Source organism: Aquarana catesbeiana, linkage group LG11 (genome assembly GCF_042186555.1).
Source record: "Aquarana catesbeiana isolate 2022-GZ linkage group LG11, ASM4218655v1, whole genome shotgun sequence".
In the NCBI taxonomy this organism is placed as follows: domain Eukaryota; kingdom Metazoa; phylum Chordata; class Amphibia; order Anura; family Ranidae; genus Aquarana; species Aquarana catesbeiana.
Window position 1 is genome coordinate 176,820,728 of NC_133334.1, and position 18,800 is coordinate 176,839,527.

The window sequence follows — 18,800 nt, forward strand, 5'->3', positions numbered from 1 at the left end:
GACTGCGATTGTCTATTGTTGTGACTTAGATGAAGATCAGATCACATTTTATGATCAATTTGTGCAGAAATCCATATCATTCCAAAAGGGTTCACATACTTTTTATTGCAAATGTATGTATGGATAACACGGTCTCACTACACTACAGTGAAACTATCTGAGCTGTCCCTACTCTAGCTGCACACTATGCAAAGCTGAATGATAGTCCTCACTACACTCACACTATCCCTAGACTGACACTAAACTAATATATTACACTGACAATTAAACCAAAATAGCACAGTATATAGCACACTAACTAATAGCACTGAACAGAGCCCTGTTCTATCTCTCTCCACTCCAAAATCACACTGAACATTGAAAGAATACTTTTATACTGTGGGGCAGGAATAAGCCATGATTGGATAAAGTCATGATGACAGTGTCCAATCTTGACTCTGACAGGGCTCTGTGCCCTGATTGGCTGAAGCTTTCACTGCTTCAGCCAATCAGGGCTTGCAATGCACTGTTCAGTGCCCCAATGCATTGTGGTCGGTACGGGGGGGCGAACAAACGGTTGAACGACCCGTTTGTTCGGCTGTACATCGAAAGTTTGGTCTGAAATTATGCTCGGGCCGAACCGTCCGCCCATCCCTAATGCCCAACCCCTTCCAGTAATTTATCAACCTGGTCCACCACATGCTGAACCCTGGCACCAGGGAGACAGCAAACCATTTGGTTGAGGCGATCCTGGCGACAAATTATTCTATCAGTCCTTCTGATTATAAAGTCCCCTATTACCACAAACTGTCTAGGCCTACCTGCACTCCCCTCACCACCCCTACTAGATGGGCTACTTTCCCGACTTTTAGGGGGAGCGGTGACCTCTAGGGCTGTCACCCTGCCCTGAGCTTGATACCCCCACATCTTCATCCAACTTGGCAAATCTGTTAGGGTGCTCAAACCCAGGGCTTGCCTTCCTTTTCTGTGAGCCCCTACCACTCCCTCTAACTGTATTAACCTATATTCCTACCTGATAATCCTGACTTACCCCTGCACTCTCCCCATTAACCCCACTAGTCACCTGCTCAGCGAGCAGAGAACCCCTTTCAAGGTTGTCAGTTCTGCCCAGTGTTGCAGTTTGCTCCTCCAGATCTCTAATGCAAGCTTCCAGAAGGGCAACCTGCTCAGATCTGTTGCAGCGGTATTCAACCTGGAGCTGTTGCTCCATTGTTTCATACACGTGGCACACTGTGCACTGCACAAAACCTTCAATCTTGCTAACCCCCATTTTCCCAGTTACAAGAATATTACTAACAGGAAATTTCAGATGTTACTTACAGGTTTGATGACTCCTGTTATAACCTCTAGCAGAAAGGGGGGAGTTGCTAGCGGGTCAGTGGGAGCCAGATCATCGACAAAGGCACATGCTCGCCCTCACTCCCCTCAATTTTTCTGAAGTTTTTGCAAGGGCTTTTTTACCCATGGTTGTTTTTCTTAAAGGGGTAATGGGTGCTGTAGAGTGGCTGTTGGCTGCTTGGGGTGTTTTTTGCACATGGGTTTGAGTTTCTCATAGAAGCAGACAGGGGTCTTAGGTTTTTGAAGGTGGACATGGTCAAAAACAGTAGGTGGACTGTAATGGGCTGGGCCCATCTTGGTATGGGTGTACTTTTCCTACTCAGTGACGTCAATAAAGGGCTATTGGTCATCAGGCTGCATCAGATGAAAAACTGGTATTAAATTGTCCCCGAGCTGGTGTAACTGTGGCTGGTGAGTGGGATAGCAATGTGGTGGTTTATACAACAATGTGATAACATGCCTTCATTAACCTAAGACTCATGAAAAAGTCAGTTAGGTAGATTATGGTTGATAAATATATTGTTTACGCAGAATGGAATTAATACGTTATTTTGTTATTTATGATTTGTTAATAAAAGGTTGCTTTGGACATTTAAATCCAAATTATGTGGTTGTCATTATTGCAGCCGCAACATCAACAATATGTCAGTCATGCCTTTTCAGCATCCAGGAAGGCTACTACCCCTGTGCTGTCCAGGGTGGCCAGGGCTAAATGGGTATACAACATGTGGTTATTGATATCCGTCCCTCTACCTGGGATAAAACTAGACTGATCAGGATCAACCACAATCAGGATAACACAATTCAATCGGCTAGCAAAGCACTTAGGCCAACATTTTAGTGTCAATGGTCAACAGGGAAATCAGGCAATAGGATAAGCACAAGTCTGGGTCCCTTCCGGGTTTGTGAAGCACCACCATCACCACCTCGGACATAGAGGATGGGAGAGCACCAGCATTCAGGGAAAAACACATCTCATGGAAATGTCTTCCCAGACTGGAGGGACATGAGAGCTTTCTGTAATTCCTCAATAGTAATCGGGATGTCAAGCTTATCGGTATAAGTCAGATGCGAAAGACTCACCTCTTCCAAGTAAGCAGTCAGGTCAGCATCCACATTTGTCACCCTAGAACTGTAAAGGGATTGATAGTAGGCTGCAGAACGTCCATTAATCAGGATCGGGTCAGTTAAAAGATCACCAGAAGAGGACTTAAACCTAGAAATAGTGAAAAGGTTAGATTGTTCCTTAGCTAGCCTATTTGATATAAAATATGCTTCACTTGAAATTACAAATTGCTCTTTGTTTTCCTCAGTAATTCCTGCTGCTGATCTGTCTGAGCAGATCTCCACTGCTGGAACTGAGGCATCAGGAACAGGAAACATGAAATTCATGCTGAATGGAGCTCTTACGATTGGCACAATGGATGGAGCTAATGTGGAGATGGCTGAAGAAGCAGGAGAAGAAAACTTTTTCATATTTGGCATGAGGGTGCCTGATGTAGAACGTCTTGACCGTGAAGGGTAAGAAAGTATATATTTTGTGCACAATGCCTAACTCCTCCCATGTATGCTGAACATAACACAGTATATGACATCTCAAATTTACATAAGTCAACACAAAATTTTGACATTTAACAGTGGTTAACAAGTAAGCCATTATTTACACTAGTAAAGATAAAGGCTGAACTACAGTTAGTAGCTAGCTGACCTGAGAGTTGCAAAGCAGTAACTTAGTGAGCAACTATAACTCAAAGGCTGAATTCACACTTTGTGCTGTACAAATGCATGCAGTTTTGTTCATTTGTAGTGGGTATGTGGTTTTCTGCATGCTTGTTTATGTGTGTTTGTATTGCTGCATTACACTGCTGCATATTAAGGAACATGTGTTGTATGTTCTTGCCAAAATAAAAATTTTCTGTCCCTTGTTCTCAAACAATGTGGCTCAGGGATGGCTCTAGCATGTCTGAAGTGAGGGTGCAATAAAAAAAATTCAGGGGGGGCAGAGGATGGGAGGTCAGCAGGGCAGTGTACAGAGCATCAGCAGAGCAGATGATAGAATCAGCAGTTTGTAGGTTTGTGTACAGAGGCTACTGGATTGTAGGGCAGTGTACAGGGGTCAGCAAGGCAGAGGAAAGGAGGGAGCAGGGCAGTGTACAGGGAGACAGCGGGGCCAAGAATGGTAGGGCAGCAGGGGACAAGCTGTGGACAGGGGTAAGCAGGGTGCAGGACAGGGGTCAAAGATGGCAGGGCAGAGGACAGGGGTCACAGCTGGCATGGAAGAGGACAGGGATCACTCCTGGATAAGCAGAGGATACAGATCATCACTGAAGAGGCAGAGGACAGGGATCACTGCTGGAGAGGGAGAGACAGAAATCACTGCTGAAGAAGCAGAGGAGAGGGATCACCAATGGAGAGGCAGAGGGCAGGGATCACCACTGGAGAGGGAAAGATAGTGTCACTGCTGGAGAGGCAGATGACAGGGATCACTGCCATTCACACCTGAATGTAACGGAAATGCAAGTTCCCACTCGAAATTTCATATCAAAATCGCAAGCAAGGCACACTGCATAGTCGTACTGGAAATGCATGACAGTGGGATCCAAGCAGTGTGAACCGAGGCTAAGGCCCCTTCCACACAGGGACGCTGCTAGGCACCCATTTGCTCATCGGGGGATCTGTCCGCTGATCCCTGCTGAGCAGGTGGATGGCTGGTCCATGTCCACTACGCTTATGCAGAGGGGACACAGACCACCTGTCCATTTACACCTGACTACCATCTTATCCAATCCGCTAGATGGAAGGAGAACGGATCCCCATCTGTCTGTTTTTAGTAGATCGGATTGAATTGGATTGGATGTCAGTGGATCAGAGCTTGCAATGCAGAGGAGAATGGAGGGTCCGTCTGAAAAACAGACAGGTGGACCCGATCGGTCCACTCATGTGAAAGGGGCCTAAACGAAAAGAGAAATCCAAATCAAATCAATGTTTTGTGTGACCACCCTTTGCCTTCAAAACCTCATAAATTCTTCTAGGTACGCTTGCACAAAATTTTTGAAGGAACTCGGCAGGTAGGTTGTTCCAAATATATTCGAGCACTAACCACAGATTGTCTGTCTGTGGATGTAGGCTGCCTCAAATCCTTCTGTCTCTTCATGTAATTCCAGACAGACTCGAAGATGTTGAGATCAGGATTTTGTAGGGGTAAAGATAGTTATATAGTTGTTAAGGTTAAATAAAGACATCAGTTCATCCAGTTCAACCTGTGTGGGTGTGTGTGTATGCATTTATGTTTGTAACACATCCCATATCCCTGTATATTGGTTATGCTAAGATGCCAACTTAAACATTTTTTAAATTGTCAACACTTCCCGCTAATACCACTGATTATGGGAAGGAGTTCAAACAGTAAAGAACCCCTTACGCAGTTTAAGGTTAAACTGCTTCTCATCCAATTTTATCGAGTGACCGTGTATTCTCTTGAGCCACCTAGGACTGAACATTTTGTCCCTATGCTAGGATCAGAATCAGAATTTATTTATATATTGCAATCATACCTTAAGCATCTCTTCTCCAGGGAAAACAAGCTTTTTTTTTTTTTTTTAAAAGGTTTTTATTTGCCAGATGTACATACATAGAATAACACATTGCATGTAAGGTATATTGTCGGTTGCAACCGTCAAAATATAATTAACATTCAAGGGTAGTTTCGGATAAATATCCTATGATAAAGGATATATCAGTACAGGTAGCAATTTTTTTAACTCTAAAATACCAGTTATTTTCTGTAATCGTAATATCAGCAATCCAATATCTGGTATAAAACATAAAATAAAGTAAAAAAATAATATAAAAGTATATATATATATATATATATATATATATATATATATATATATATATATATATATATATATATATATATATATATATATATATAGTTAAAGAACTAAACCAAAGAGGTATATACCTCTTAAACCAATTGTGCTGTGCGCTGTCATCTCTCCAGTCCTGGAACATGTTCTCACAATATCATCCTACCCAGTTTATCATTCGGCTATATTTTATAATAAAATCATTTTAGATGTCACATGGTGTAGTTTCTTTTGTGTTTATCCATCTGCCCCATACTCTATTAAATTTTTTCTTACTTCCTCTTGCTTCATATGTCATTTTATACAGTGTAATATTTGCATTAATTTATCTTTTCCAAGCTCCTAAGGTAAGATGATCCCTCTTTATCCAATTCAAGACAATCAGCTTCCTGACATAGTAAAACAATAATCTCAAAAACATTCTAGTATTGTTGCTCATTACATCTATCACCCCCAGGAACCCCAGCAGTGGGCTACATATATTCGGAAGATCAAAGGTTTTCCGCAACAAACTGGGTTACCTGTGACCATAAGGGTCGTACCCTACTACAGTCCCAAACCATGTGCATAAAAGTACCTTCTGCCACCAGGCATTTATGACAAATAGGGTCTGCTCTCCTGCCCATCTTATATAGTCTGTATGGGGTGTAATACACTTGATGTAGGTATCTTAGTTGGATCAGTTTATCCCTCGCAGAGATAAACGTGGACATATAGGAGGTAAAACCTCATTCCAATGAGCCTCAGTCAACTCTGGGATAATGTCTGTCCATCTCTCTCTCATTTTCTTCTCTCTCGGCTGTGTTTTTTCCATAAGTACCGCAAGCCTTGATTCAAGTTTTGTGTTTTCTAACAGAACCATCCCCGTTCCAAATTGTGCATGCGCAGCATGCCGCAGCCTGGAATAATGGAATGCCCATGTGTCAGGGACACCCATTTCCCTCTTCAATTGTGCAAACGTTTTAAATTCACCCCTCTCAAATAGTTGATGCACATACGTAAGACCAAATTTGGCCCACCTATATCCATCCTCCAAGCGAGAAAGGTGATAGGTGTGGAGGTCCATCTTGTATATGTTTTATAGAAATCTCAAGTACCCGCTTAGCTGATTGAAGTACAGTTACCCCGTCTTGAGTAGGCACCATCCCTCTAAAAAAGAAATTCAAAAGTGCTTCGTATGAGGTCGCGACAGCTGCCTCCACCACAGTGGCAGCATTATTCAGCTGTGGAAACATGCGCCAGTGGCCCTGAACTAGTTGAGACCACCCCTTCCTACTGATAGCTGTAGAACGGCCAGCGACACACGAGCTGCCTTGTCTCCCCACAAAATGGAGGTCAACAGGGAGTCAATGTATTGGAACATCTTTTTAGGGATATATAGTGGGGCGTTAGAGAGTATATATAAAAATTTCGGGAGAAAAATAATTTTAAATAAGTTAGCTCTCCCCAACAATGTGAGCGGAAGATCTTTCCACTTCTGTACTCTATCCTTGAAGGCGTTGATTACGGCCATAGATTCATTTTCGTGAATGATTGCACTGGCAATTGGATCTGTGTTCCTAAGTACTTAAACTGGTTTGTTATCGCTAGAGGGCATTGGGTAGGAAGTACTAAGTTCGGCTGAGGATCTAGAGGAAACAGTGATGATTTGGACCAGTTAATTCGGAAACCAGAGAAATTACCGAATTCCTGAATTACATTGAATGCATTAGATAATGAGAGTTCTGGATCTCCTAAATATAGGAGCATATCATCCGCATATAATGATACTCTTTCCTCCAGATCCCCAACCACGATCCCCCTGATGTCATCCCGACTCCTAAGTTTAACCGCAAGGGGTTCTATAGCTAGGGCGAAGAGGAGCGGAAACAGGGGGCATCCCTGTCTCGTCCCCCTACCTATCTTAAATGTATTTGAGATGAGCCCATTCACTCTAACACATGCCCGGGGATCATTATACAGTAACTTAACCCAGTTCACAAATCTAGGTCCAAAGCCCAATTTACTAAGCAGGGAAAACAGATAATTCCATTCAACCGAGTCGAATGCTTTTTTTGTGTCGAGCGACGCCACCACTCTTTTACCTGTATTTGTATGTGAAATTTGTAAATTTACATAGAGCCTTCTAAGATTCATGTGGGTACAACAGCCCGGGATAAACCCAGTTTGATCCGAGTTGATCAATTTAAGGATTACTGACTGCAATCTACCAGCCAAGATTTTGGCCAATATTTTGAAGTCAGTATTGATCAAGGAGATCGGTCTATATGATTCACATTCGCTTGGGTCTTTACCGGGTTTTGGTATCACAACAATAAGGGCCTCACGCATGGATTCCGGTAGTATACCTTCTTTTTCTGCATTTACAAACACTTTTTGGAGTCGCGGGATTAACCTTTCTTTGTGTAGCTGATACCATTCCGCCGGGAAGCTGTCAAGTCCAGGTGACTTACCTGGCCTAAAGGAGGAAATAGCACCAGCTATCTCTTCTGAGGTAATGGAATGTTCCAATGCTACACTATCTTCCAGTGCCAAAGATGGAAGGTTCAGGTCCCCCAAATAGGAGGAAAGCTCCTGATCAGAACATCTTGATTGGGACTGGTATAGGTTGTCATAAAAGTCTACAAACATGTTCAGAATATCTTGTGAATCCCTCACCAAGTCTCCCCCTGGTTGTTTAAGGTGCAGTACCGACGTGGGGGCATACAGAGGACGTGCCAAGAAGGCCAACAGGCGGCCACTTTTTTCGCCAAATTCAAATATGGATCTAGCTTTTTGTAGTTGTTTCTTCATAGTCTGGTCAGTCAGAAGTAATTTAAATTGCCTTGTCAGGTCTTGCCAAAACTGATAAGTCTGAGGTGAGGGGTTTTGTATATATTCCTGTTCAGCCGTTGCAGCATCACATTCAGCCTGTTTAATGTTTATATTTATATATTTAATATCTGAGTTTAAGGCATTTGCAAAGGCTCTCGTCTCTTTATTGAACATCCCCCTCATGGTGGCTTTAAAAGCCTCCCATTGATTATGTATCGAGATTTCAGCACCGTTCTCCCTCCAGTAATGATTAATAGCTGTCTTGCAGCCAAGTGTCACGTATTCCTCCTGTAACCATTGTGTTTTTAGGCGCCATTGTCATCTTCCAATGGGCACATTCAAATTTAATGTGACTTCCATTGGAGAGTGATCCGACAGATCGGATAAAGTCAAAGACAAGAGACCTCTTTATCTTTGAGTTCATACAACGGACATTCCATGATAATATATTTATCTTACCCGCCATTGAAAGAGGAGTGATACCAGAACTCACTTCCCAGGAGAGCATCGGCTAACCAGCTTTTGGCCAGCCACTTTAATCTGTGAGGACTAAAACAGAGAGAGACAACAGCACACAGCACGAACCAACAGAGCATAACTTCCCTTCCCTTCCCACCCTGCACACAGCCCAACATGCCGTGCGCCCATATCCCATAACTATAACAATAAAAGATAACCTCAGGGGGTCATAGGTCGAGATCAATTTCTGAAGTTATAGTTCTTCAACAGGGGGGGACCCACTGCTTACCAGTTTGTAGTGAATCTTGCGGTGGTAAGGGGAAAAACAAAAAGAGTAAACCACCGCCCCCTGCCCTCCCTGTATGTATTAGGGAAACAATTTCTGTAGCCAATACCGGTGACAAAAAAAACAGAAAAGAAGCAAAAGAAAGAGAAAAAAAAACACCTCCTCTTCTTCTGTATAAAAGGATCTTAAAAGTACAAGTTCCCGGCAATACACAGTTCCGTAATACACTCAGGGGAGTAGATAATAAAGTTCCCCAAAGAAAAAAATAATAATAAAAAATTTAAAATAATAAAAGAAAGGAGAAAAAAACCTCTTGTATCCAAGAGAAATTTAGTAGAATGAACTTTGAACCAACATGTAGAACCGAGCAGGACAAGCACGGTGTAATTGAGGTGTCAGAGCTCAAGGACACTATTTTGAGCCTCATGACTGATAAGCAAAAGAAGATTGGAGAGGTATGCTGCAGTGGCATACATCAAAGGGATGTGTGTCTTTCTTTCAGCGTCTATCTTCAGGGCTATTGTGCCCCCTAGTGTCCAGCGGGAAGCTTCAGTGGGAGAGTTAAAGAAGGAAACTTTTCCCCTATCCACCACTCTCAGTTTTGCAGGATACAACATGCTATAGGCCAGCTGGAGAATTCTGAGTCTTTTCTTGACATGCACAAAACTGGCTCTCTGTTTCTGTGTAGCAGCAGAAAAGTCAGGGTAGATTGAAATTCTGTTACCATTAAATTGCAAGACTCCCATAGTGCTGTCAGCACGAAGGATATTTTCACGGTCTCTAAAATGTAGAATCCAGGCTATCATTGGATGCGGGTGAGACCCAGGAGAGGGAGGTTTAGATGGCACCCTGTGAGCCCTCTCTATGGCGAATAAGCATGAAAAGGTATCGTTCGCCATATTGTCCTTAAGCCACATTTCCAGGAAGTCTTCGGGTTGTTTACCCTCTGCCTTCTCAGGGAAACCAACCAGGCGAATATTGTTCCTCCTTTAGCGGTCTTCCATATCACTGAGCTTATCTGTGTGAGCATTCACTTCACAGTGGATGTGTTGAACTTTATTCTCCAAAGGGCGGACTACATCTTCCAGGTCACTAATTCTGTGTTCAGCTCCAGTAGCCCTTTCTCTGTACATCATTCTTTAAAAATGACATCTCAGCCCTCATGCCATCAATGTGTTCAGTCAGTGTGGCCTGGCAGGTACATATAGCTTCCATAATCTGTTTCAGAGATGGCTCCCCCTCCCCCTCCTCTGGCATTATATCTCCCATTTCTTCCTGTGGTAACCCATCCAGGGAGAGTCCTTTCCTCATTCCCTTAGTTCTAGGAGGCAGTGGGCTTACTTTGCCAGAGTGAGAAGGGGATTTATCTGGTCCGCTCTGCTGTGTATTGCTGTGGTGTCTTTCCTCTGCCTCATGGCCGCCTCCATCTTGAGATCCCCAGGCATACTGGGAGAGACGGTCTGCCGAGGATTCCATGGGCGCTCGCCCGTATTTTACCATACTGCCATGTTCAGCCAGGTCCAGAGAGGGTATTGAAGGCTTTGGTGTGGAGAATCTGTGTCTCTGACACCCAGGATGTCTGAAGGATTCATTGTCCTGCAGGGAGCTCTGTCTCAGTGCTGCTCACATATCAGCTGCTGGCCCTAGTAAGGAAAACAAGCTTAACCGCCAGGCGATGCAGCTCTCGTTCTGGGCAGGCATCATATGATGTCCTCCCACAACGATGCTCTCACGCGCCCCTGGGGGTGCGCATCGTGGCGATCGGTGGTGCAGTGTGTCAGTCAGACACACCGCTACAGCGATCTCGGTAAAGAGCCTCTGACAGAGACTCTTTACCACGTGATCAGCCATGTCCAATCCCGGCTGATCACGATGTAAACAGGAAGAGCCGTTGATCGGCTTTTCCACACTCGCGTCTGACAGACGCGAGTAGAGGAGAGCCGATCAGCTGCTCTCCTGATGGGGGGGGTCTGTGCTGATTGTTTATCAGCTCAGCCCCCCCTCGGGTGCCTGCCCAGGATCACCAGGATGCCGCCAGGACCACCATGGATTGGCACCACCCTGGACCACCAGGTATGCCATCCTAGACCACCAGGGAAATGCCAATCAGTGCCCAGGCAGCTGCCAATCAGTGCCCATTCCCAATGCCTGCCTGTGCCGGTCCTATCAGTGATGCCTATCAATGTTATCTATCAGTGCTGCATATCAGTGCCCATCAGTGCCGCCTATCAGTGCCCAGCAGTGCCACCCATAAATACCCATCAGTGAAGTCTTTCAGTGTCCATCAGTGTCGCCTATCAGTGCCCATCAGTGCCCACCAGTGCCACCCATGAATGCCCATCAGTGCCGCTGATCAGTGCTCATCGTCTGTGCTCATCAGTGCCACCTCATTGGTGCCATCTCATCAGTACAACCTTATCAGTGCCCATCAGTGCCGCCTTATCAGTGCCCATCAGTGAAGGAGAAAACTTACTTATTTACAAAATTTTATAACAGAAACAAAAGAAAAACTTTTTTTTTTTTCAAAATTTTAGGTCTTATTTTATTTGTTTAGAAAAAAATAAAAAATTCAGAGCTGATCAAATACCACCAAAAGAAAGCTCTATTTGTAGGAACAAAATGATAAAAATTCTGATTGGGTACAGTGTAGCATGACCGCGCAATTATCATTTAAACAGCGACAGCGCTAAAAGCTGAAAATTGGCCTTGGCAGGAAGGGGGTGTAAGTGCATTGTATTGAGGTGGTTAATGTGTGTAGCCTTTCCTCAGGTCCTTTAGCCCCCTTATTCATTTAGTTGCCCTTCTCGGGAATGTCTCCAATTCCAGCACATCCTTCCTGAGGACTGGTGGCCAGAACTGGACAGCATACCAGAGTTTTGTAAGGTGGTAGAATTATAGATTTATCTCTTTAGTATATCTCCTTTTTAATGTATACTAGACATGTGCACTACCAAAAAAATTTGTTCATTTTCGTTTTCGTTTTTTTTTCTTTTCGGGTCATTCGCTATGATCGCAATTCGTAAACTCAAAAATTCCTAAATTCGAAAATTTGTAAATTCGAAAATAAGAAATAGAATCTAAAAATTTGAAAGAATTACTAACTAACTAATAACTAACTATTAAATTATAGGTATTGGCATTCCCTTTCAAATTTGGCTGTTAGTGTGGGTAATTTATCCAAAGTTATGAATTATCCGAAATAACGAATGCCGCATCTAAACAAATGTAATTAATAATAAATAATAATAATAAAAACATTTTATTATTATTATTGTTATGTATTATTATTAATTTGTTACAGTCCATTTGAATAATTCGTAACTTCGGATAAATTCATATTCATTACGTTTACTAACAGCCAAATTTGAAAGGAAATTCCAATACCTATAATTTAATAGTTAGTAATAGTTAAGTTATTATTAGTTAGTTATTTCAGATTTTTGAATTTTTGGATTTTGAATTTCCAAATTTCCAAATTTGCAAATTTGCCAAATTTTTTTGAATTCGTGAATTTACAAATTTACAAACTTGCCAATTTACGAACTTATGGATTTTAAAATATTAGAATAACGAATATTCGTAAAAATTCGTTAAACGGGTTTTCGTTAATTCGGATAATTCCGAATTAACGAATTTATCAAAATTCGTTACACAAATTCGGGACAAAAGGAATTGGACATGTTTAATGCGTACTAATAGTCTATTGGCCTTGCTTGCTGCAGCTTGGCATTGCATACTATTGCTGAGTCTATCATCAGCTAGGACCCACGGATCCTTTTGCATCCTTGATTCCCCCAGGGTTCTCCCACTAGTGTGTAGCATGCATTCATATTTTTAGCCCCCAAGCGCATCACTTTTAATTTTCCTACATAGAACCTCATTTACCATTTAGTTGCCCACCCTTCTATTTTATTGAGGTTATGTTTCTATATCCTGTTGTAAAGTTATTGACTTGCTTAGCTTTGTATCGTCAGCAAATACCGAGATTGAACTATTTATACCAACCTCTATATTGTTTATGAACAGGTTAAACAGAATTAGTCCCAGAACAGAGTACTGGGGCACCCCACTCACAATTCCAGACCATTCAGAAGCTTCACTATTTGTCACCCCCGTTTGGATGTGCCCCTGTAACAAATTTTCTATCCAGGTACATACACTATCGTCTATGCCAACAGACCTCAATTTGTAAGCTAGGTGTTTGAGGTAATTGCGTGTTAATTGCTTTGGCTAAATCTGGATACACTACATCCACGTTCCTTCCTCTATCCAGATTACAGCTCACTTCCTTATACAGTAGAATGTTAACAGGTTGGTCTGGCAAGAATGATCTTTCATAAACCCACGCTGGTTACTAGTAATGATATTTCATCATCAAATTCTTGGATATGGTCGCTTATAATCCCCTGCAATAGTTAAGAAACTATTGATGTAAGGCTAACTGGCATGCAGTTTCCTGTATGCATCTCTGCCCCATTTTGAATATTGGCATCACACTAGCTCACTGCCAATCTGATGGTACCATTCCACGCAGTAAGCTGTCCTTAAAAATTAGGAGTAACGGTCTAGCAATGACCTGTCTAAGTTCTACTCTCTGGTGTAATTCATATGACTCTAGTGATTTGTTCACATTAAGTTTTCTGAGTCTTTTAAGAACACTAGCTTCCTTTAGCCCCACGGGTAGACTCCTTTCAGTGTTCCTAATTCTATTCACTTGTCTATTGTACCTCTCTCTTTCCATAGTTAATACTGAGGATTTTTTTTTTTTTTTTTAATACATATGCCTTCTCCCTGCCACTTGTATCCACCTTTCCCTGACTGAATATGCTCTGACCTTGCCTTTTTACTATTTATATTTTTTAAACGTTTTTGGGGATTCTTTTTACTCTCTTCTGCTATGTGCCTCTCGTGATCTCTTTTTGCTGCCCTGATCGTGCTCTTAGGTTTCCTAATACAATCTTTGTAATGATGGAATGCTGACAAAGTTCCTTTGTCCTTAAATTTTTTTTAAATTTTCTCTTTTAATGTGCCTTTTTAGGCTTGAATTTAGCCACCCAGGTTTCATTTTAATTCTTTTATATTTGTTGCCTATTAGAAAAAACTGGCTAATGCCATTAATTAAAGAGGTTCTTAAAGCACTCCCACATTTCCTTCCTGTTTTTTGTTGCTAGAATATCTTCCCATTTAATGTCATGAAGTATGAAGTGTGGTAAAGTTGGCTCTCTTGAAATTTAATGTACATGTTCTACCCTCGTGACTAGGTTTCCTATGATTTACAAGGAATGTAATTGCCCCGTGATCACTGTTTTTTAAGTTACCCCTTACTTCCACATCCACTATCAGCTCTGGGTTGTTTGTAATTAGTAGGTCCAGCAGAACATTGTTTCTAGTTGGGGCATCCACCAAGTGACACATAAAATTGTCCCGCAAGACCTTTAAGAAGTGCTAAGCCTGGTGCAAACTGAGGACTGGAATCCGGTGAGAATGGGAGAGCGTGAGGATGTGTGATGCAGTGCTCTGATCTCGCGATCCCAGTGAGAGACGGCATTTACAGCTTACTTCCTCCCTATGGTGATCGGGAGGTGAGAGGAGTAGCGAGGACAGAACAGCGGACTGTCCCGACCCCTCTCCTTATCTCGGTCGAATCTCGGTTGAATAGCGGGAGCTTGTCCGTTTGGAGTGGGGGAGTGGAGGAGCCGGTGTTTGAAAGTGGTGAGGAGAGGATATTGCGAAGGGCACTGCAGGCTGCTTCTTGGAAAGGGGGAGAGTGTGGAGGGCTGCAGGGGAGGAGGAGAGGAAGCGTGGAATCTACATTACAGCTGAAGAATGATAGAGATTTGAGGCCCTAAACAGCAGGTCTGGATGGCCCCAGGTAAGCTATGTGTGGTTAAAAACCAAACTGTTACCCACCTCTCCCACTTCAGGCGGAGCTGGCTTCCTCTGGCAAGGACATTATGGCAGCTATTAAGGCATGCAGTGAGACACTCACAATAAAAATTGATGCATTAGCTGTAGACATTATTATAATGAGGCACGAGTTTGATAAAGTCAAGCAATGGATTTCAGAGATTGAAGTCTGTGTTTCAGAGGTAGAGGACAATTTAAGAACAAACAAAAAAGAACTGCATATCTTGAGAAAGCAAATCAGTGCTTTACAGGACAGAGCACTTGATACAGAAAGTCGTTTGAAGAGGAATAATATCCAGATCATAGGCCTGCCAGAGCGAGTGGAGGGAGATAAACCAGTTGAATTTTCTGAGAAATTATTGATAAATGTTCTGAGTTTTACAGATATGTCTATGACATTCCTGATTGAAAGAGCACAAAAAATGTTTTTGATCACCAAAGCCGAGGGCTTTGTGTGAGTAAAGAGGTGAGCTTGGGTGTGTTATTGGGATATACGTATTTATTGGCGTATAACATGCACCTTCACTTTAAGAGGGAAGTTTCAGGAAAAAAACTTAAATTTTAAATAAAGAACTGTGAAGCAAAATAAGGGTCAGTGCCTATCTGCAGCCTCACAAGTGCCCTGAATGCAGCAGCCCCATTGCCATGAATGCAGCCCCACCATTGCCATGAATGCAGCCCCATTTAACAAGTAAAAGGTGCAATGTTCAGATACCTCAATATTGCTTGTAAATGGTCCATAATAGTCCAAAGAGGGGCAAGTATCAGGGTAGCAAGAATAGGTGAGTCTGTCAGGGCTGCCACCAGAGGAGACCAGAAGCAAGTTCCAGTTGAGCTAGAAAAAAACAAGGAAAGAGGTACCTCTGGGAATATATCAAAACACTTTATTAAATTGAACAATATCCACTCACATGGAAATAAGGGACTTTCGGCACTGGGATGAACAGGAGAAACTACAGGTAGCAGGTCCTTTTCGCTGACAGGAAGCAGCACATCAAATTCCAGGGATGTGGAGGGCAGTGAGTCATCAAATCCTGGCGGAAGTTCACCGCTGTAGCGTCGGACCTCATGTCTGGTCACCACTAGGATGGAGGACGGCCATGCAGTGTTGAAGCCAAAACGAGGCTTGGATCGAAAACAGCGTAGCACAGGGTGATGACGTCACAATAATGCAACGCATTTCTGAGCGTGCGTGTTACGAGTGGTATGATAGCCGTGCTCCTTTGTCAAGCATGATGGACAGGTGAAAGGAGGAGGTTATATAGTGTGATGGGGGAGGAGACATGGGGTAGGGATTGGACAGGGATACAATACAATGCAAATGCAGTAAAATAAGGACAGTGATGATACATAAAAAATGGGGTCATATGTAATGATAATAACAACACTTTCTTAAAATTAAATTAAAGATAAATATGCAGTAAAGAATTAATATATTAATTAAAACTGAAATTAATTGATATTGACTTGGGAGCAGAATAAATACATAGAAAAAACACTGTAAATATATAAAAATAAATAATAAAGACAACAAAACAATTAATGATGTTATAGGGTGGAGGTATACTTAGGTGGTACTTTAAAAAAAAAAAAAAAAAAAAAAAATATATATATATATATATATATATATATATATATATATATATATTCTCCCATCAAAAAAAGGTTTTAAACAAATAGAAAAAATTGGAATAATTAAATTAATTAGAAGGTGACTGCAATTGTATCAGATTAAAAAGGGGGGAGAGGGAGGGGAGGGGGGGGAGAAAAGGGGTCATTTTTTTAGGGGGGGTGGAAGGGGTTTAACCACTTAAAGACCAAGCCTCTTTCTGAGATTTGTTGTTTACAAGTTAAAAACATTTTTTTTTGCTAGAAAATTAAGAACCCCAAACATTATACATTTTTTTTTCTAACATCCTAGAGAATAAAATGGCGGTTGTTGCAATACTTTCTGTCACACCGTATTTGCGCAGTGGTCTTACAAGCGCACTTTTTTTTTTAAAAATACACTTTTTTGAATTAAAAAATAAGACAACAGTTAATTTAGTCCAATGTTTTTTATATCGTGAAAGATAATGTTACGCTGAGTAAATTGATATCCAACATGTCATACTTCGAAATTGCGCCCGCAAGTGGAATGATCTCAACTTTTACTCTTAAAAATCTCCATAGGCGACATATAAAAAATTCTACAGGTTGCATGTTTTAAGTTACAAAGGATGTCTAGAGCTAGAATTATTGCTCTCACTCTACCGATCGTGGTGATACCTCACATGTGTGGTTTGGACACCGTTTTCATATGTGGGCGCTAGTCACGTAATAGACAAGATTTTATACCATCTCTATGTCAGGGCCAAATTACCATATACTCACTGTAATACGAACCCGCCACCCCCATATAAGATAAAGAAGGATAGGGGAACCTGTGATAATAATAAAAACAGGGTTAAAAAGTAACTAAAAATAATAATTTTGATGCCCATCCATCTGCATCTTTGGAGGGGACAGGGAGGGGGGCGGGACGAGCGCCAAAAGATTACATACAGGAAAAACTCCTGTTTTCTCGGTGGCCTCTTTAATACAAAGTCCTGCCTCCTATGATGGACAGAACAGTCGTGCAATGGCACCTTTATCAGCAGAATTTATAATAATATCAACCTTGTGTGTCAGGGAATCTAAGGCTTTGGTGAATGTAGCCCCACCATTGCCATGAATGCAGCCCCACCATTGCCATGAATGCAGCACCCCCATTGCCATCAGTGCAACACCCCTATTGCCATCAGTGCAACACCCCCATTGCCATCAGTGCAGCACCCCATTGCCATCAGTGCAGCACCCCCATTGCCATCAGTGCAGCACCCCCATTGCCATCAGTGCAGCACCCCCATTGCTATTAATGTAGCACCCCCATTGCCATGAATGCAGCCCCACCATTGCCATGAATGCAGTACCCACCATTGCCATTAATGCAGCACCCCCATTGTTAGGAATGCAGCACCCACCATTGCCAGGAATGCAGCACCCACCATTGCCAGGAATGCAGCACCCACCATTGCCATGAATGCAGCACCCGCCATTGCCAGGAATGCAGCACCTGCCATTGCCAGGAATGCAGCACCCACCATTTCCAGGAATGCAGACTCACCATTGCCATGAATGTAGACTCACCATTGCCATGAATGCAGACTCACCATTGCCATTAGTGCAACATGATCGATGCCCATCCATCTGCATCCTTGGAGGGGACGGAGGGGGGCGGGACGAGCGCCAAATGATTACATACAGGAAAAACTCCTGTTTTCTCGATGGCCTCTTTAATACAAAGTCCTGCCTCCTATGATGGACAGAACAGTCGTGCAATGGCAGCGCAGGAGACGGGTCTTCCTATTACAGAGGCTGCTGTGTAAACAGGAAATTCTCCTGTGTGTACGGCACTCGTCCCGCCTCCTCCCTGTCCCCTCCAAGGCAGCCAGCCTATATATCTTTTGTGGCCCCGGTGCTGGGAGATCGTTGGGGGCCACAAAAGATATATATATGTCCAAATAACCAGGCGGGCCATTTAAAACCGGAACGCGGGCCGCGATTGGCCCACGGGCCAGACTTTGGACATGCCTGACCTACAAAGACCGAGACCGTATATTAACAGCAGCCATAACTAGGTCAGATTTATATATATATTAATATGAAAATGCCAAATTACTTTTTTCCCTGATTATCCCCCTGAGATACAGCAACAAAGAAGAGCCTACACGGAAGTGCGGAAAAGACTACGAGAAAATGGAACCAAATTCAGTCTCATGTACACTAGATAAATAGATCTTTTCTTTTTTTTTGGGACTCCCTTTTTTTCTGCAATGTATTCATTGTAGGTTATTTTCCTTTTCTCCACCGTCTATTCTTGTGCCCATTCTTTTTCTTTATAACATTTTTAAGATTTTCTATTATATATGCAAATATATGTGCAGGTTTATATGTATTTTTCAGGTTTATATGTATTTTTCACTAGGTATTTTGCCTAATATCACTAATTACTAAACATTTATAATAATACACATAATAATCTGACGTAGAAATGTATCTAGGTAATAGTTAAATAAACTATTGAAATTGTTAATCATGAGGAT

The 18,800-nt window shown here is 42.3% G+C and overlaps 1 protein-coding gene across 1 annotated transcript in view; it reads left to right on the forward strand.

Moving 5' to 3' along the window:
• PYGM (glycogen phosphorylase, muscle associated) overlaps window positions 1-18,800 on the forward strand; it is a 1,234,135-nt gene that overhangs the window by 1,164,792 nt on the left and 50,543 nt on the right. Inside the window, exon 17 of the mRNA XM_073605061.1 lies at window positions 2,652-2,859. Coding sequence (XP_073461162.1) covers window positions 2,652-2,859 — 208 coding nt within the window. The remainder of the gene's footprint in view (window positions 1-2,651; window positions 2,860-18,800) is intronic.